Consider the following 20,662-nt stretch of genomic DNA (forward strand, 5'->3'; position numbering starts at 1 on the left):
TAATCTCCAGTAATAAGTCCTTCAGTTTATCGACCCGTCTATCATTCCTCCTCCGCACCATCACCACCTCATACCACAAGATCATCTTTCTTCCTCACGTTCACATCACATCTAACGTAGAGAAACCCCCCTCCATCTTTTCTATGTCCCTCTAAACAAGAGGATCGTCATGAATACAAACAGCCCAGTCTTGTAAGGAGTCAAGCCGTGTTTCTGTCTCACCAACTAAGTTCTCAGATTTGCATGATGAAATGTTCTTCTCTTTTACTTTTTTATAACACTAAAAGTAAGGCCCATCCTGGGACTTTTAGTTTGTCTTTTAATCTTGTGTCTTAGTAGTTTGGTTTTACCAGCTTGTACTTGTTGGAACAGCCAACTCTCCCCTTTCTCATAAATCTCAGGACGTCTGTAGCAGATTCCAATGATAAATCCATCAGTTCAAAACATCTATCATTCCTCCCGTAATTCCTCCTCCGCACCATCACCACCTCCAACCACAAGATCATCTTGCTCACTTACATATCACATCTAACATAGAGAAAGCCCCCTCCATCTTTTCTATGTCCCGTGTCCCTCTAAACAAGAGGATCAGCATGAATGTAAACAGCCCAGTCTTGTGAGGAGTCAAACCGTGTTTCTGGAACACCAACCACATCTCCAACCCCAAGATCATCTTTCTTTCTTACTATTTGGGGCGGGGGAGAATTAATGCCCAGGGGGAGAGATGGGGAGATTTGTACTAGGATGGGGGATTTGGGTGGGAGAGGGGTTTGTATAAGGATGGGATGGGTTTGGGAAGGGGGAGGATTAGTGCTAAGAGGAGGGATGGGGGGAGAGAATCTGAGCTAAGAGGGGGGATTTGAGCTAGGAGGGGCGTTTGGAGAGGGGAGATAATTTGTCCTTGTAGGTGGGATTTGAGGCAGTTCTAAGAGCAAGGATGGGGGGTTTTGCATAAGGGGGATTTGGGATGGGGAAGAGAATTTGTGCTAGGAAGGGGGATTTTGGGCGGGAGGAATATTAATTCTAGGAGGAGGGATGGGCGAGATTTGTAAAGAAGGATTTGTGCTTGGAAGGGTAATATGGAGAGATTTATGCTTGGGGGAGAGGATTTGCGCTAGGAGGATTATGGGCGGAGGATTTGTGCCAAGGGGGGGGGGACATGGTGAATACATCTGATCTCCACCACCTCAACTAAAACCCTAAGGAGATAAAGGTAGGAATTTGGCTTAAAAATGAGGGGAGGGACTAATCACTGATTGGTACTAGGGGTGTATTCAGGGGTGTCATAGGTCTGGCAAAAGCAACATGGGAAGGTTTTTATCGCGGCATGCCTAAGCTTCTCTACATTGAAAATTAGAGGCTAATCACAACTAGAAGTCAGCAAAATCAGTAATTTCACTCCGCTCATCCCAAGCAGAAATATATGTCTATCCCCCTTGGTGGGAGTGGAGATGACTCCATCTATAAGGATATAGAGAACATACACACACAGCACAAGGCCGTGGTCACACTACGAGACGTTTCTCAGGGCTGCAGCTCCTCTGAGCTCCACAAGGTGGGGATCTCACTTCTACCCAAACAGGAAGTCTCTATGGAATACAGGAAGTGACGTCAGCTACAGACAGGAAGTGTGTAAGGATACAGACAGGAAGTTATGGGCGAGAGGTAGAAGACATTGCTGGAATTGGCAGCAGAGGAGGTAATACGATCTTATTTTGTCAAGGCTCTCGTCCTCTCTTATCGGGATCCAAATTTCTCTGTCCATCTTTCCACTTTAAATGTCCATCTTTTCAATCTGATGCACACACAGACACATTTAACTGTCCAAAGTGTTTATTCATCACATCAGTTCGGCCGAGTATAATTATAACATTGGCTGTTTGCCAAATACCCGAATTGTCAGGGCATTTCACTGTTTGTTTTGGCCAGCCCAACGCCCCACAGTGCGCCGCACAGTGCATTCTAAGCCCTGATTGGCCAAAGCATTGAAGGCTTTGGCCAATCAGGGCCCAGAACACTGTCAGAGCCATGATTGGAGAAAGCCATGATGACTTAGGCCAATCATGGCTCGTTGTTTTATAGATCCACCCCACACTATAAAAGGAGGAGCCATTTGCAGTGTGATATTGGAGTGGAAAGAGATAAAACAGGGTTCTGTTCATTGCTATTAGCGATTTAGTGTGCTATTGTGCTTCTATTGTGAGTGTAGTGTGAATATAGTGATAGTGCAGGGTCAGTGTAGTGCATCTGTGCAGTATTACTGCAGTATATTGTAGTGTGTCAGGGCAGTTTTACTTCAGTATATTGAAGTGTCGGTGTAGTACATCTGTGCAGTTTTACTGCAATATAATGTAGTGCTTCCGTGCAGTTTTACTGCTGTATGTTTTAGTGTGTCAGTGCAGTTTTACTGCAGTATATTGTAGTGTGTCAGTGTAGTGCGTCCGTGCAGTTTTACTACAGTATGTTGTAGTTCGTCCGTGCAGTTTTACTGCAGTATATTGCAGTGCATCAGTGCACTTTTACCATAGTGTATTGTAGTGTGTCAGTGCAGTTTTACCGCAGTGTATTGAAGCGCGTCAGTGCAGTTTTACTGCAATATGTTATAGCATGTCAGTACAGTTTTACTGCAGTATATTGTAGTGCGTCAGTGCACTTTTACTGCAGTATATTGTAGTGTGTCAGTGCAGTTTTACTGCAGTATATTGTAGTGCGCCAGTGCACTTTTACTGCAGTATATTGTAGTGCGTCAGTGCACTTTTACTGCAGAATATTGTAGTGCATCAGTGCAGTTTTAGCATAGTGTATTGTAGTTTGTCAGTGCAGTTTTACTGCAGTATATTGTAGTTTGTCAGTGCAGTTTTAAAGAGCGTCAGTGCGGTTTTACTGCAGTATATTGAAAATGCATTAGTGCAGTTTTACTGCAGTATATTGAAATGCATTAGTGCAGTTTTACTGCAGTATATTGTAGTGTGTCACTGTAGGTTTACTGCAGAATATTGTAGTGCATCATTGCAGTTTTACTGCAGTACATTGTAGTGCGTCAGTGCAGTTTTACTGCTGTATATTGTAGTGTGGCAGTCCTCAAGTTAAAGTGCATGAAACACCACTTTCCATTGATTAAAGTGCATCCAATTACACATTTCCCATCTGTATTATATTTCAGTAATAAGCCCCCCATCATGTCTGTGAGGCCAACAAGGAGAGGCAGATGTTCCCATGGCACTGTGAGGGAGCCAGCAGCGTGTCTGTTCACAGGCAAAGGTGGACGTGGTCCATCCTCAAGCAGGGCACCATTTTCTCTGTTTAGTAATGTTGCCTGTGCTTTCCAGCCACAGCATGTAGAAGAGGTGGAGGACTGGCTTACAAAACCATCCTCATCCAAGCAGAGACTAGTGGGCAGTCCAGCGCGGCTTATTCTGCCTCCTTGTTCAAAGCTATCCCTACCATAGCCCCAGCACCATGGCTGGAGGAGTCAGCTGAGTTATTTGAACACAGCATCAGCCACTTGCTTCTTGACGATGTACAGCCATTGCTTGATTCTGATGTTGGTTCTGAGGTTGAGGAAGAGAGGAACATGAGCCTACAGAGAGGGGAAAACACTAATAAACAGCAAATTTGGCTTCCTCAGCTGCAGCGTATTGTCAAGTGGGCTCCAGTGATGATGAGGATGGAGGGGGTGGCGATGTCTCTGACGTGGCTTGGGTGCCAGATAGAACAAAGGAGAAAAGTGAGGGTGAGGCACAACCCCAACGAAGGCAGGATGTTTTCCGGAGGCAGCCATCATGGAAGAGTAGAAAGCAGCCGCCCTATTCCATCAGATTGTGGAGCTGCAGCCGTCTTTGCCTTTTCTAGCACATTTCCAGCTGATCGCACTGTTGCAATTTGTAAACTTTACCTCAAGTAGATCTAGCGTGGCAAAAAAACGCTGCCATTTGGGTACCACATGGTTGACCAGGCATTTAACCTCCCATGAAGCTCGTTGGCAAGAGCACCTGAAAGTACCTGAAAGCCACACAAAAGGTACACAATTCTGCTCCTCCTCCCTCCTCACATTTCAGGTCTACCCCTGCTATATCTCACGACCTCTCAGTAGCCTCCACTGACAGGAATGATGGTATAGCAAAGGGTGTCACAGGTCCTTGCAGCACATCTGTCAACAGCACATCACCAGCTGTAGAGTATAGCAGGTATAAATTTATATTATTTAAATATTTACATTTAGAGTATAAATGTATCTGCCCCAGCTGCTGCAGTGAAAAAAAAATAGTCACTGCCACCCACATGCCTAGCATCTAAATTTCACCTTGTCCAAATTGCTGACTTTACCAATCCTTCCTTTCCGTCTGGTGGATTATGCCGCCTTCTGTGAATTTGCAGAATGTGCTGTACCACAATGGCAGTTTCCCAGTTACTATTTCTTTGCACGGAAAGCCATTCCAGCTCTATACCATTACGTGGAAGGAAATGTTGAGGCACCGTTGGGCAAGGCAATCAGCTACAAGGTCCACATTACATCTGACTCATGGTCCTGCAAGCATGGTCAGGGATGATATATTTTGTTCACAGCACACTAGGTAACGCTGCTTGAAACTAGGAAGGATGCAGGACAGGGCTCGGTGCTGCAGAATATTGTGCCCCCGTGTCTCCATACAGCTTGTGGTGATGATGCAAGATTTGTCAGCTCCACCCCCTCATCCTCCCCTCCATACCCTCCTCTGCTGAATTGTCCTATGAACCACCAGTACCCCCTAAGCGCCAAGGGGCTATTCAATGAGTCAGGCTAAAAGATGCCATACAGTGCTTCAGCTGGTCTGTCTAGGGGACAGAAGCCACACCGGAGCAGAGTTCATTTCAGCTCTGCAGGGACAGGCCCAGAGGTGATTAACACCATGCCAGCTTGAGCCAGGAATAGTGGTGTGCCCATAATAGCACTAACCTCCTGTCTGCCCTTAGACAGGGTAAGTTGACACATGTGCCATACCTGGCACATGACCTTAATTTGGTGGTGCAGCATTACTTAAACAGGTACCCAGGGTTGCAAGATTTTCTAAAGCAGGCCATAAGAGTCTGTAGCCATTCCATGTGGTCATACACAGCCAGTGTTCAGTTGGCTGATATTCAGCGGGATAAACATTGCATTCTTGATTACTGAAACCCTCCGTTTGAAGACTAAATTGAAAACATTTGCCATTTCTCCATCCTTTGTAACCAGATTCCCTTCATTCTTTATGGGGCCAATCTGATAAGTCCTCCCTTTTACTATTTGTGTACTTTCTTGGGATTTTTTTTACTCTCCTCCGCTATGTGCCTTTCATGTTCTATTTTAGCCTCCCTGATTGCACCTTTACGTTTCTTATTGCACTCTTTCTTATTGCAGCCTTGTATTTTTTTGAAGGCCTTCTCCCTTGCTTTTATATGCATTTTTACATTGGAGTTAAGCCACCCAGGACTGATTTTTAGCTCTTTTGAATTTATTACCCATTGGGATGCACTGACTAATACTCTTATTTAATATGCTCTTAAAGCACACCCATTTTTCCTCTGTGTTCTTTGATCCTAGGATTTTATCCCATTTAATATCTTCTAGCAAGGAGCATAGTTTATGGAAGTTGGCTCTTTTGAAATTCAGTGTCTTTGCATTCCCTTTATGTTTCCTATTTGTGATTTATACTGAAACTGTTTTGTGACAGATAAAATAGCACGTCTGTCCACAGACTCCATTGACCGGCTGACATTTTTCAAAATGAATCATTCCTGGATTAGCAGCAGCTATCAAGCCCCTGATGCCAATGTCACCGATTAAGTGTTTTTGGGATGTGGAATCTCTGCAAGACTGTCTAGGTCTAGGCTGCCTAGCTTTGTGGGTGTTGATTTTATCTGGAAGAATTTTTTTGGTTTAGGTTTCATGGGCACAATTAACACCCAAGGACCAATTTTTTCACACCTGTTTGACAGGTGCATATAACTTAAATTTTTTACAGCAAGGCCAATTCTTGCTTTCATCAAGAGTGCTATAGGGTTACAGTGTGAAGGCACCACTGACACCTAAAGACCAATTTTTTCACACCTGTTACTTCTATCCAAAGTCTTGCAAAACAGACACCAGAACGTATCCAAAAAATCTCTAATCTTGTTCAGAGTGCACTAAATTGTGGCCTCATCATACAGACCTGCTCCCCCAGCCATTGTTTATAAAATAAAGAAAGCTTTTCTTTATAAACATAATTTTTGCTGCAGCAGGTTCTATACATGGTACAGATGCATCACTTTACAGGCAAACTAAGGGGACCCCACAGGCACTATATTTAAAGGAACTTAAAATTTTTATTCTTTCACTTTAAGCATCATTAGATCATTGCTCATATAAAAATTATCTTTTTTTAAAATGTTCTTGTACTAATACATGTCCCCCAGGACAGTAACCGGACCCCATACCCTTTGTATGCCCAATAAGTTGCATATAATTCTTCAAAATGGGCACTTTTGATTTTTTCCAGTTCGGGTCCCATTGCCTTTAATGGGATTCATTGTTTGGCTCCAAACTTTTGCGATGTTTGAAAAGTTCTGGCACGAACCAAACAGGGGGTCGTTTGCCCATCTCTATTTATTAGCCTTCAGACTATTTCACGAATTGAATCGAAAATACTAGAATATAAGAAAAGTTTGACCAAACTTCAATCCCAAATAAAACTTTTCCCTGTAAAGGTAAATTCTTATGTTTCTGAACGGAGCCCAGATGTCTGCTGAAGTCTTCTTTAGAAACCGACAACATCTGGTTCCTCCATGGAGCTCTGTGGTTCCTCTGATTGATCTCTGTGACATGATACAGCGGCAGAGTAGTGTTGAGATCAATCATTGATCTCTGTGACATGGTACAGGGATACGGTACAGGGGCAGGGTAGTGTGGTTAAGATCATCAGGCTTAAAACTACAGAGTGCTGGGAGGGAAGGGAGCAGGACGTCAACACTCCAGGAGGAGTTGGTTTCTGAAGAAGAATTTGTTCTTCAATGAAATATGTCCAGAAGTGCCCACCACAGCCTTTCTCCTAGATATCGAAACAACCAAAAAAAAAGATAGGCTTTGCCTGTCTCAGGAGTACAGTGACTGCAAGTGACGGCACAGGGCAAGTAGCAGATACAAAAATCTTTGATTCTATTGTAGCCAAGTCCAGGACCCCTTGAGGCCTAATGGTGACCTCCAGAGTTAGGGACAGCTGACATCCTTCTGTGTAGAGTGGGTTACAAGGCATGGTGGGTGTAATGCAAGGTAGATTGATGGGCACTAGACACTTCTTGAATGCAAAGAGGTTTATTGTCTCTTAAACAGAACTGTGGGAGAGAGGGTTAGTGCTAGGACACCCTTTAGTAAATGCAATGTTAATCGGCAGACTCCGAGACTTCTATAGGCAGACAGCCATGCAGGGACAGGCATCCAACTAGACACCACGTCTCCTATGGCAACAATCTTGTAACAGTTTCTAACAGAGGTTGCAATGAACTCTTCCACTTCTTCTACAATCTCCTATTGTAGAACCTCACTCAGCTGAACTCCCAGCCTTTCACTAGACTAACAGATCCACTTGCCACTGGATCCCCTGAGCTCTTCCAATTTTCTCACTCAGTATCTTCCTCAACCGTCACCCCCATGTCCCTGCTGGGTCCCTAGTTTGGCACTGACAGATACTCCTCAAGCGTCCCCCTGCTGGTCTGCTTGGTCCCTGGCTTGGCACACAATAATGCTCTGCAAGCGTCACCTCCACTGGTTGGGTCCCTGGCTTGGCACCTGCTGAAGTTTTCCCACTTCTTCACCATCCCCGGCTGGTGAGAATACTGCTCAGGTACATGCTTCAACTACTCACAGTAGTCTTAGGTAGGGATGAGCCAAACACTCCCCCGGTTCGGTTCGCACCAGAACCTTCAAACGGACCAAAAATTCATATGAACTTTAGAACCCTATTAAAGTCTATGGGACTTGAATGTTCGAAATCAAAAGTGCTAATTTTAAAGGCTAATATGCAACAGAAAACACCAGCAATAAGGGGTATCTTCAGGTTTATACTGTGCTGGAGGCACACAACACCCACTAACTCCTGCAGATGCCTGTATTAGAGAATACCAGTATAAAAGGGAAGATACAGGTGTATACTGCGCTGGAGGCACACAACACCCACTAACTCCTGCAGATGCCTGTATTAGAGAATACCAGTATAAAAGGGAAGATACAGGTGTATACTGCGCTGGAGGCACACAACACCCACTAACTCCTGCAGATGCCTGTATTAGAGAATACCAGTATAAAAGGGAAGATACAGGTGTATACTGCGCTGGAGGCACACAACACCCACTAACTCCTGCAGATGCCTGAGAAAAGAACACACTGTCCCTGCCTATCTTACTCTTTCCCTGCATGCCAGAACACACTATACAAGGCCGCCGCGCTGGTGGCCTTATGTAGTGTGGGGTGTGCAATAAACCCCCTGAGCTATAATTGGCCACAGGCATTCTGCCTGTGGCCAATTATGTCTCTCCTCGCTGCCGGCGCTGTGATTGGCCAAGCATACGGGGTCACAGTGTATGCTTGGCCAATCATGAGCCAGCAATGCACTTAGATGGCGTAGTGCATTAAGGGCCATTCATGCCATACGAATTTGGTGCGAACGGTCCACAAAGTTCTGAATTCGCCGAACAGACGAACAAGGTGGTTGGTCCCTTAGTGGAGACAGCTTTCCCTCTACCTCCGACCACAGCTGGTTCTCCCGCCAGCAGAATCGTTGCTTCTGGTTGGACTGCAAGCCGCAGTCCCAACCCTACGCTGCTCTCTTGCTTCTGAATAGGCCCTCAGACAGCCAAGCAGCTAGATGTCTCCGGGATCGGCTCACGGCTTATGGCCTAGCAGCCAGGGGCAATACAACACAGGTCCACCCAGACAGCCACCCAGGTGGCACAGAACCCCGATCATCTGACTCCACCCAAATAAATAGGTTCTCCCAGCAGGCCAAGGGACCCAAGAAAATCACTGCTCATTGGCTGAGACACCACATTCATTCCTAATCTGTCCTTGCAATGCCCTTGTCTTATCTAAGGCCACCATATACCCGGCCACCTAGTGACAGAAGAGAGAAGTGCAGCAATTCCAGAATTGGGGCGAAATCAATTGATCTCCTGACAGTGAGCCAAGGCAGATCAGTTGGCAGATAAATTTAATATGCCTAAACACCCGGGTGCTACAGGAACAGTCGTTTTTATTCGTTGAACTAGATGGACTTGTGTCTTTTTTCAACTAGACTAACTTTGTAGCTGCACAATGTTATATGTGTAAACTATAACAAAAAAAAATTCTAGACCTTACTAAGAAGATGATGGAGCTGCTGACAGGAGAGGTGAGGAGGATTCTGGGAATTCTGGGACATTATCCAGTAACAGACAAGGGATGTGTCTGGATGGTGACTGTATCATTGTGTGTGTCAGGTTCCTATAAGGTGTCAGGATGTCACTGTCTATTTCTCCATGGAGGAGTGGGAGTATTTAGAAGGACACAAGGATCTCTACAAAGACGTCATGATGGACACGCAGAAAAATCGCAACTGTACACAAGATGATCAGGTAGATGATGGACAATTATTGGTGGTTGTGATTTATGGTTATACAAGCGTATGTGTTACAATGAATATTGTATTATATATTCAGAAAGGAAACCACATGGGTAATATTATTGGTATTAATGAAGAGTATAAGGAAGAGGATGAGGAGTATGGTTTGACTGTGGGACTTTTAGATGGACAGAAGGATACGATGGAGCCACTTAGTAAAAGGAAGCCACCAGAGAGATGTCCCCGTCCTCTGTATTCGCGGGATTCCACACAGGAAGGTCACACCATCCCCCACCATCATCAGGTAGATGAGGAACAATTATTGGTAGTTATGATTTATACACAAGCATGTTTGTTACAATAAATGTTTTTTATTATATATTCAGAGTGGAAACCTCAAAGATTATAATGCTGTTCTTAAAGAAGAGTACAAAGAGGAGGGTGAGGAGTATGGAGTGATGGAGGAGCTTTCCGAAGAACCCAACCATATGATGGAGCCACAGAATGCCAGGAACCCACCAGAGAGATGTCCCCGTCCTCTGTATTCCCGGGATTCCACACCGGAAGGTCACACCATCCCCCACCATCATCAGGTAGGTGAGGAACAGTTATTGGTACTTATGATTCATACACCTGTGTGTTTGTTACATTAAATTTTCTTATTATATATTCAGAGTGGAAACATTGGGGATAGTAATATTGTTGTTAAAGAAGAGTATAAAGAGGAGGATGAGGAGTATGGAGTGATGAAGGAGCTTTCAGATGGAAACAAGAAAGTCACAATGGAGCCACCTAATACCAGGAACCCAACAGAGAGATGTCCCTGTCCTCTGTATTCCCGGGATTCCACACAGGAAGGTCACACCATCCCCCACCATCATCAGGTAGATGAGGAACAATCACTGATAGTATCATTAGGATCTGTACATTATCTGCATTGTTACCATTGATGTCATTTTTATTATATATTCAGAGTGGAAACATCGGGGATAATAATATTGTTGTTAAAGAAGATTATAAAGAGGAGGATGAGGAGTATGGAGTGATGGAGGAGCTTTCAGAAGGACACAAGGATATGATGGAGCCACCTAATACCAGGAACCCACCAGAGAGATGTCCCCTTCCTCTGTATTCCCGGGATTCCACACAGGAAGATCACAACTACGCAAGACTTTATCAGGTAGCCGATGAATGATATTTGGTAGTTATGATTTATACACAAGCATGTTTCCTACAATGAATGTTGTAGAAGAATCCAGACCACCGTGTGCTTGGAAATATCATCCGAGTCTATTGAACCCATATATGTGGTGCAAATGAGCAAGTGCTGAATAGTTTACATTTCCCGATATGTACTGTATATTTATACCGTTTAGCACCCTCATGGCTAACAGAGGACAGAATTATAAATAGACTTGAAAATCTTAACATTAATAAATCACCAGGACCAGGTGGCTTGCACCTGAGGGTCCTTAAGGAACTTAGTCAAGTAATTGCCAGACCATTGTTCCTAATTTTTACTGACAGTCTACTGACTGGAATGGTACCAGCTGATTGGAGAAAAGCCAACGTAGCACCAATATTTAAAAAAGGGCCCAAAATACATCCCTGGGAATTACAGAGCAGTTAGCCTAACATCAATAGTATGTAAACTCTTGGAGGGGATGATAAGGGACTATATACAAGATTTTAGTCATGAGAACGGTATCATTAGCAGTAATCTGCATGGATTCATGAAGAATTGTTCTTGCCAAACCAATCTATTAACCTTCTATGAGGAGGTGAATTGGCATCTAGATAAAGGAAGGCCCGTAGACGTGGTGTATCTGGATAAAGGAAGGCCCGTAGACGTGGTATATCTAGATAAAGGAAGGCCTGTAGACGTGGTGTATCTGGATATAGGAAGGCCCGTAGTTGTGGTGTATCTGGATAAAGGAAGGCCCGTAGACGTGGTGTATCTGGATATAGGAAGGCCCGTAGATGTGGTGTATCTGGATAAAGGAAGGCCCGTAGACGGGGTGTATCTGGATAAAGGAAGGCTCGTAGACGTGGTGTATCTGGATAAAGGAAGGCCCGTAGACGTGGTGTATCTGGATAAAGGAAGGCCCGTAGACGGGGTGTATCTAGATAAAGGAAGGGCCAGAGACGTGGTGTATCTGGATAAAGGAAGGCCCGTAGATGTGGTGTATCTGGATAAAGGAAGGCCCGTAGATGTGGTGTATCTGGATAAAGGAAGGCCCGTAGATGTGGTGTATCTGGATAAAGGAAGGCCCGTAGATGTGGTGTATCTGGATAAAGGAAGGCCCGTAGATGTGGTGTATCTGGATAAAGGAAGGCCCCTAGATGTGGTGTATCTGGATAAAGGAAGACCCGTAGATGTGGTGTATCTGGATAAAGGAAGGCCCGTAGACGTGGTTTATCTAGATAAAGGAAGGCCCGTAGACGTGGTGTATCTAGATAAAGGAAGGCCCATAGACGTGGTGTATCTGGATAAAGGAAGGCCCGTAGACGTGGTGTATCTGGATAAAGGAAGGACTGTAGACGTGGTGGATCTGGATAAAGGAAGGCCTGTAGACGTGGTGTATCTAGATAAAGGAAGGCCCGTAGACGTGGTGTATCTGGATAAAGGAAGGCCCGTAAATGTGGTGTTTCTGGATAAAGGAAGGCCCGTAGATGGGGTGTATCTAGATAAAGGAAGGGCCAGAGACGTGGTGTATCTAGATAAAGGAAGGGCCAGAGATGTGGTGTATCTAGATAAAGGAAGGCCCGTAGATGTGGTGTATCTGGATAAAGGAAGGGCCAGAGACGTGGTGTATCTGGATAAAGGAAGGGCCAGAGACGTGGTGTATCTGGATAAAGGAAGGGCCAGAGACGTGGTGTATCTAGATAAAGGAAGGCCCCGTAGATGTGGTGTATCTGGATAAAGGAAGGCCCGTAGATGTGGTGTATCTGGATAAAGGAAGGCCCCGTAGACGTGGTGTTTCTGGATAAAGGAAGGGCCAGAGACGTGGTGTATCTGGATAAAGGAAGGCCCGTAGACGTGGTGTATCTGGATAAAGGAAGGCCCGTAGACGTGGTGTATCTGGATAAAGGAAGGCCCGTAGATGTGGTGTATCTGGATAAAGGAAGGCCCGTAGATGTGGTGTATCTGGATAAAGGAAGGCCCGTAGACGTGGTGTATCTGGATATAGGAAGGCCCGTAGATGTGGTGTATCTGGATAAAGGAAGGCCCGTAGACGTGGTGTATCTGGATAAAGGAAGGCCCGTAGACGTGGTGTATCTGGATATAGGAAGGCCCGTAGACGTGGTGTATCTGGATAAAGGAAGGCCCGTAGACGTGGTGTATCTGGATATAGGAAGGCCCGTAGACGTGGTGTATCTGGATATAGGAAGGCCCGTAGACGTGGTGTATCTAGATAAAGGAAGGCCCATAGACGTGGTGTATCTAGATAAAGGAAGGCCCGTAGACGTGGTGTATCTGGATAAAGGAAGGCCCGTAGACGTGGTGTATCTGGATAAAGGAAGGCCCGTAGACGCGGTGTATCTGGATAAAGGAAGGTCCGTAGTCGTGGTGTATCTAGATAAAGGAAGGCCCGTAGACGTGGTGTATCTAGATAAAGGAAGGCCCGTAGATGTGGTGTATCTGAATTTTGCAAAAGCATTTGATATAGTTCCCCATAAAAGTTTACTGTACAAAATAAGGTCCGTTGGCATGGACCATAGGGTGAGTACATGGATTGAAAACTGACTACAAGGGTGAGTTCAGAGGGTGGTGATAAATGGGGAGTACTCGGAATGGTCGGGGGTGGGTAGTGGGGTCCGCCAGGGTTCTGTGCTGGGACCAATCCTGTATAATTTGTTCATAAACGACCTGGAGGATGGGGATGGGGGAAACAGCTCAATCTCTGTATTTGCGGACGATACTAAGCTAAGCAGGGCAATAACTTCTCTGCAGGATGTGGAAACCTTGGAAGAAGATCTAAACAAATTAATGGGGGAGGGGCAACTACATGGCAAATGAGGTTCAATGTAGAAAAATGTAAAATAATGCATTTGGGTGGCAAAAACCTGAATGCAATCTATAGACTGGGGGGAGAACCTCTGGGAGGATCGAGGATGGAGAAGCACCTGGGGGTCCTAGTAGATGATAGGCTCAGCAGTGCCAAGCTGCTGCTAACAAATCAAACAGAATATCGGCATTAAAAAGGGGATCAACTCCAGAGATAAAACGATAATTCTCCCGCTCTACAAGACTCTGGTCCGGCCGCACCTGGAGTATACTGTCCAGTTCTGGGCACCAGACCTCAGGAAGGATGTACTGGAAATGGAGCGACTACAAAGAAGGGCAACAAAGCTAATAAAGGGTCTGGAGGATATTAGCTATGAGGAAAGGTTGTGAGCTCTGAACTTATTCTCTCTGGAGAAGAGACGCTTGAGAAGGGATATGATTTAAATGTACAAACACCGGACTGGTGACCCCACAATATATAAATACCGGACTGGTGACCCCACAATATATAAATAGCATACTGGTGACCCCACAATAGGGATAAAACTTTTCCGCAAAAGGAAATTTAATAAGACACGTGGCCATTCACTAAAATTAGAAGAAAAACGCTTTAATCTTAAGCGGCGTAGAGGGTTCTTACTGTAAGAGCGGCAAGGATGTGGAATTCCCTTCCACAGGCGGTGGTCTCAGCGGGGAGCATCGATTGTTTCAAAAAACGATTAGATAAGCACCTGAACGACCGCAACATACAGGGATATACAATGTAATACTGACATATAATCACACACAGAGGTTGCACTTTGATGGACTTGTGTCTTTTTTCAACCTCGCCTGCTATGTAAGTATGTAGAATCAGGTTCTATACTAAGGTTGGGCAGGTCCTGCAGAGTTTATATGCCTACTCCTAGAGTCACCTACAGGTGTTCATTATGTGGTTAGTCCATCTGCTTGTTCTTTTGGTGTTCCTTTATACCAGTCTGAGGTTACCCCTTTCATCCCTCCCTACCTTTTTAGGGGTACTTCATGTACACACCAGGGTTGGTGCCCTTGAGTTCTCTTCCAGTCTCGGGGGTCCCTTTGCTATTTTTAGGGGATACTTTGTGATGATGTTTCTCACATCCTTGAATATCTTGTGTGCAATATTGGTTGTCTGGTCAAGCATCCTCATCCTTATTATGGAACCTTCCCCCCCTGAAAACTAAGGGTAGACCAGCTGTTGAACACGCCATGTTGTTGGTCTTTATCTCCTCTCGGGTAGTTCCATAGTTCCACTGGTTTTGGTGGGTTTTGGTTTCATAGTCTCTTGCTGGTTGAGGCTCGGTGTTCCTTCAGGTGAAGTCATTCCCGTTGGCAGTGATCTCTTCTTTCCAGGCCTGAGCATCAGGTTGACCTCTGTGGCCTTCCATTGGTCACTGGCAGCTTTCCCTGTCTCGTAGGGCACGTTGTCTCCTCTGGTTCAGATTTGGAGGTTATTCTTTCTAATAGTTCTGAGTTCCCTGTCCCTTTTGGGCCTACCACTGGCTGTTGTCCACCCCCTGGTTGGACTGATTTTGGACACCTTGATTGTATCTGAACTCCTGTGTCCCTCAATGGACAAGAAATAAAGTAATCTTTTTCTAGTTAATGAAAACAAACAGGGATCTCGGACTGAAGGCCGCACAAGGAGTCAACCGTTTATATTAAAATGTATACAATTTATTGATAACAAGGGTAAAAGAATTGTATCTAATGTACAGATTGATTTTTGTGCTGATAGATCGTGTGCATAATCATACACCAAAGAGGAATGCTGGTAACATAAGTCCTCATACTCAACGCGTTTCGTCAGAATTTTCGTCATCACGGCCTATGAAGTCATTACAGCACTGATATCAAGCACAAGAAAACACCAGCACCATCACTCCCTGGGCGGGCGCTGGACCACTAGGGATCCCCATCAAACACACTCCAGGTGGAACACCGACTGACCTCCTATATATATATCCAGTCCTCGTCCAGTCAGGGTACTTAGAACGGGCCTAGTCTCTTTAGATCTCTAATAAAAGTTTCTTACTGATGGCCACTTTTACATTCCATCCATGTGATGTAGGATTCATTCAAGATCCAGAAATAGTTGGGTTAAGGATTCTTTCAGATGTCCTAAATCCTGGCTTCACCATAAGAATTTTAAGTATAGCTTCAGACACGAAGGAGGGGATATTCCATCCGATAATGTCCGTACGGTCCGATGGTCTCGGTGTCCAGGGAGTGGAGTGGTCTGACCTCTTTTTTGCACTTACCATAACATCTGATTTTTTGGGTCCATTGAAGGACACAGGTCCTAAACTTTCTGTTTTTTTTTTTTGTTTTAGGCCCCCGTTTTCCACAAAAATAAGGCATGCTGGGTAGAGGAGGGGCTTTATTAATAACAAGGGTAAAAGAATTGTATCTAATGTACAGATTGATTTTTGTGCTGATAGATCATGTGCATAATCATACACCAAAGAGGAATGCTGGTAACATAAGTCCTCATACTCAACGCGTTTCGTCAGAATTTTCGTCATCAGGGCCTATGAAGTCATTACAGCACTGATATCAAGCACAAGAAAACACCAGCACCATCACTCCCTGGGCGGGCGCTGGACCACTAGGGATCCCCATCAAACACACTCCAGGTGGAACACCGACTGACCTCCTATATATATCCAGTCCTCGTCCAGTCAGGATATTTAGAACGGGCCTAGTCTCTTTAGATCTCTAATAGAAGTTTCTTACTGATGGCCACTTTTACATTCCATCCTTGTGATGTAGGATTCATTCAAGATCCAGAAATAGTTGGGTTAAGGATTCTTCCAGATGTCCTAAATCCTGGCTTCACCATAAGAATTTTAAGTATAGCTTCAGACACGAAGGAGGGGATATTCCATCCGATAATGTCCGTACGGTCCGATGGTCTCGGTGTCCAGGGAGTGGAGTGGTCTGACCTCTTTTTTGCACTTACCATAACATCTGATTGTTTAGGTCCATTGAAGGACCCTGGTCCTAAACTTTCTGTTTTTTTGTTTTGTTTTAGGCCCCTCGTTTTCCACAAAAATAAGGCATGCTGGGTAGAGGAGGGGCTATATAGGGGATTGCTTTCAATTTTTCTGTTTGTAAGTGTCTCCACCTCCAGTAGGCGGCAGTATAACCAGTTTTTGATTACAGTAAGTATGAAAGTCTTTATCTTTTGCTGCCATTCTGTTGGTTTAGGGTGAAGATCTGATGAACATGAAAGTTGAGGGTGAAGATCTGATGAACATGAAAGTTGAGGGTGAAGATCTGATGAACATGAAAGTTGAGGGTGAAGTAGAAGAGACGTATGTGAGGGATGATCAGCAATATACGGAGGAGGCTGGAATGACGAGGACATTCGTAGAGGAGGACACTCCTACAGAGATCAGCACAGGTGACCCATCATATATTCTTCTCTTATCTCTGCTCTGTTACTGCTCACTGATTGGTCCAGAGTAGGGCGGGAGCTGAGTGATATCAGCCAATAATAGGTTGATAATGGTCTCCTCCCTGTACTGATACCCTATTTGCGGTTCAGCTGTCAGTATTAGGTTGTGGGTCACTCCTAGTTACAGTAGCACAGATATGATAACACAGATTGACTCTTTCTTAGGTTGGTTCCTCTTCTTCGAGCCGACTTATAGCTAAATGTTACCATAAAACTCTATTACCAGTCTTTTTGGGATGAAATGTAAGGCGTAACAGAGACTGAAGCACCTATCTTTCTAGGAAAAAATCCTGCTCCAAGCTCCCTCCAGTGCTGCATATCGCCAGAAGCCTAGGCCTATGGTCACTTTTTCTATGGTAAAGGGTCTACAAATCTGAACTTTGAACCTCTTGTTAGAGATCACATGACCCAGTGCCTAGGCTTGTGGTTGTGTGAAGAGCATGGACCTCCCAGCCCCCATTGGTTCCTGCTCTTCTGACAAGGCTGTGTAAATGTAGAAGTGATCTGGGAGGACCAAAGAACCTTTGACTGAAGAGGGGGGAAAAGTCCCGGCTGGTTGGGACCTCCACAGAGAACATCTCCTCACTCATATCTACCCGATCCAGATGGGATGTTGATGGAAGTGAACTAACCCTCTCATATCTATTGATGATGTTTTTATATTTTTCCAGGACACGCCATGGAGAAACCCTCAAAGGATCGTCTCACTTTATCTCCAGGTTGTAGAATGGAAGATGAGGACATCACAGGAGATTGTGGAGGAGAAAAGACAATGATCTCCACTATGGATGGTGGACTTCACAGTGTGGATAGACCATGGAGTCCCTCCGACTCCGAGCAACCTCGTACTGTGGGGGGTGGTGCCGGGATTCAGGGGGAGGAGACATTTCCCTGTCCTCGATGTGCGGAAAGTTTTAGCTCTGATTTAGCTCTTCTTATACATCAGGGAACTCACCGGGAAGGGGGACTTCATTCATGTTCTGAGTGCGGGAAATTTTTTCTATATAAAGCAAAACTGGTCACACATCAGAGATCTCACACGGGTGAGAAGCCGTTTTCCTGTCCTGATTGCGGGAAATGTTTTTCACAGAGGTCACAACTTATTTTACATCAAAAATCACATAATGGCGAGGAGCCGTATTCCTGCCCTGAGTGCGGGAAGTGTTTTTTAACCAAATTTGGATTCCTTGTACATCAAAGACATCACACAGGGGAGAAGCCGTATGCCTGTTCTGAGTGCGGAAATTGTTTTATAACTAAATCGGCGCTTGTTCTACATCAAAGAGATCACACGGGGGAGAAGCCGTTTTCCTGCCCTGAGTGCGGCAAATGTTATTCAAGCAAAGCAGCACTTGTTGTACATAAAAGACATCACACGGGGGAGAAGCCGTTTTCCTGTCCTGAGTGCGGGAAATGTTTTATACGGAAGTCAGCACTTGTTGTACATCAAAGATCTCACACGGGGGAGAAGCCCTTTTCCTGCCTTGAGTGCGGGAAATGTTTTGCAACTAAGTGCACACTCATTAGTCATCAGAGAGCGCACACAGGGGAGAGGCCGTATGTCTGCCCCGAGTGCGGGAAATGTTTTTCAGAGCAGTGCAGTCTTTATGCACATAGGAGGTCTCACACAGGAGAGAAGCCATATTGCTGTCCTGAGTGTGGAAAAAGTTTTTCACGGAAGTCTAATGCTTCTAAACATGAGCTATGTCATAAGAAGTTCCCCTGTTCTGAGTGCGGGAAATGTTATGTACGGAAATCGGTCCTTGTCAGACATCAAAGATCTCACACCAGGGAGAACCCGTACTCCTGTCCTGGGTGCGGGAAGTGTTTCTCGCACAGGTCTTCCCTTACTAGACATCGGAGAACCCACAAAGCTCTCTAGTAGTAGTACTGAGTGCGGGAAATGTCTTCTAAAGTAATGATAGTTGCCTGTACATCAGAGATCTTATTTTCCCGGTATAAAACATATAAAATAAAAATGCCGGGGCGGTACGAAAAACCCAATTTTTGGAAAGTAGACACCCCCAAAGTGACTTCATTTTTTTATTTATTTTTTGCCACAATTTTTCGTAAATGAAAAAAACATGATGCTGTTGAGGGGGTTCAAACATAGAGCTTGGCAACAGAGCGCTAAATCTAATATTGTATGCAGGGACTGGGCAAGGAATTCTTATCTACGCACGACGGCGTATTTTGCTACCCCCATGCCAATCCTCAGCATCCTCCGCCCATTCGTTGGTTCCTTCTTCACTAATGGACATCACACAGTATCGAAAGTTTGAGCACTCCCGAACTACCAGCAAATGGCAATGTGTAATGAGGGAGCGGGGGTTATAACTTCTGCTTCCCCTCATTGGCTACAGGCAGGTGGGGCAAATGAGAACTTCCGCACTGCACCCAGTAGGAGAGAGGGGGCGCCGTGTTGGGGCTAATCTGCACTTTCTTTGACTTTAACTCACATTAAAGCTTCTACAACTTCAACATGCTTTTTTGTTGTGTTTTTGATGCTTGGCAAATGTCCTGTGTGTGTTGATTTTCTCTTTGTTTTATAGAGGCCCAATAGAACCCCAGCTTATTAGTACCCTTGTTCAGCAGATCCCCAGCTTATTAGTACCCTTGTTCAGCAGATCCCCAGCTTATTAGTACCCTTGTTCAGCAGATCCCCAGCTTATTAGTACCCTTGTTCAGCAGATCCCCAGCTTATTAGTACCCTTGTTCAGCAGATCCCCAGCTTATTAGTACCCTTGTTCAGCAGATCCCCAGCTTATTAGTACCCTTGTTCAGCAGATCCCCAGCTTATCAGTACCCTTGTTCAACAGATCCCCAGCTTATCAGTACCCTTGTTCAGCAGATCCCCAGCTTATTAGTACCCTTGTTCAGCAGATGCCCAGCTTAATAGTACCCTTGTTCAGCAGATGCCCAGCTTATTAGTACCCTTGTTCAGCAGATGCCCAGCTTAATAGTACCCTTGTTCAGTAGATCCCTTCCTCAGTAGTACCTGCAGCTTTGCAGTTCCCCCCTCCGTAGTAACCCCCAGGTCTGCTGATCCTCTGGTTTACTGATCTTCCTCTCAACTATATTGCTCCCGTGCTACTCGGCACTAGTGATGGCCGAACGGTTCGCCCGGCGGTCGTTTCGCGGCGAATTTCCGACATTCGCGGTCCGCACGTTCGAACGCCTTTTTCCGTCGTTCGCCGCGGCGGACTTACGTGTTTAATGTATACAAGAACTTTAACCTTTGGTGACACGTTTATCATGTGATACAGGACAGCCAATTGAGACATGACAGCACATGGACACTTGTACATTCCCCCTAACCTATAAATACACCCGATCCGGTGGCCATTTTACATTCTTTCTTCTGTTACGATAGGGACAGGTTCCTGTGTGGAGTAGGGAGAGATAAACCACTAGCTATTTGGTACACAAAAGTTCTTTTCAGGACTGGTATAGGTGTTAGGTGTTGATAGGTTTGCTGTGCTGCTGATTCTTGCAGCAGCCTGAGTGTCTTTTGTTAGTTTAGAGAAAGGGAAAGGACGGTGTATGCTACAGGGACAGCCAGATTAGTCTTTCATCATCATCATC

At 45.1% G+C, this 20,662-nt stretch overlaps 1 protein-coding gene across 6 annotated transcripts; it reads left to right on the forward strand.

Annotated features, from left to right (window-relative positions):
• The first annotated feature begins 1,647 nt into the window (after positions 1-1,647).
• Positions 1,648-19,558, forward strand: LOC143955606 (uncharacterized). 6 transcript variants are annotated; one of them, XM_077465692.1, is made up of 8 exons: positions 1,648-1,699; positions 9,469-9,603; positions 9,688-9,894; positions 9,977-10,183; positions 10,265-10,474; positions 10,564-10,770; positions 16,828-17,023; positions 17,749-19,558. In XM_077465692.1, exons 2-8 carry the CDS (start codon positions 9,508-9,510, stop codon positions 18,957-18,959), a joined length of 2,334 nt encoding a protein of 777 aa, XP_077321818.1. In that variant the 5' UTR covers positions 1,648-1,699; positions 9,469-9,507; the 3' UTR covers positions 18,960-19,558. The 6 variants fall into 6 exon arrangements, with proteins under 6 accessions (XP_077321818.1, XP_077321820.1, XP_077321817.1 ...); XM_077465694.1 differs by lacking the exon at positions 1,648-1,699 and having other exon boundaries at positions 2,710-9,603; positions 16,888-17,023; XM_077465691.1 differs by lacking the exon at positions 1,648-1,699 and having other exon boundaries at positions 2,711-9,603.
• The last annotated feature ends 1,104 nt before the right edge of the window (positions 19,559-20,662 follow it).

The sequence above is a fragment of the Lithobates pipiens genome, unplaced genomic scaffold (genome assembly GCF_037356315.1).
Source record: "Lithobates pipiens isolate NorthernLeopardFrog02 unplaced genomic scaffold, aLitPip1_a1.2 Scaffold_35, whole genome shotgun sequence".
Lineage (NCBI taxonomy): Eukaryota > Metazoa > Chordata > Amphibia > Anura > Ranidae > Lithobates > Lithobates pipiens.

Excerpts from the sequence above, each read along its gene's own strand:
- LOC143955606 (XM_077465692.1), top strand. The coding sequence starts at position 9,508 with ATGGAGGAGTGGGAGTATTTAGAAGGACACAAGGATCTCTACAAAGAC. Across the intron at positions 9,604-9,687 it reads ACTGTACACAAGATGATCAG|AAAGGAAACCACATGGGTAA; the intron begins GTAGATGATGGA and ends TTATATATTCAG. Across the intron at positions 17,024-17,748 it reads TCCTACAGAGATCAGCACAG|GACACGCCATGGAGAAACCC; the intron begins GTGACCCATCAT and ends ATATTTTTCCAG.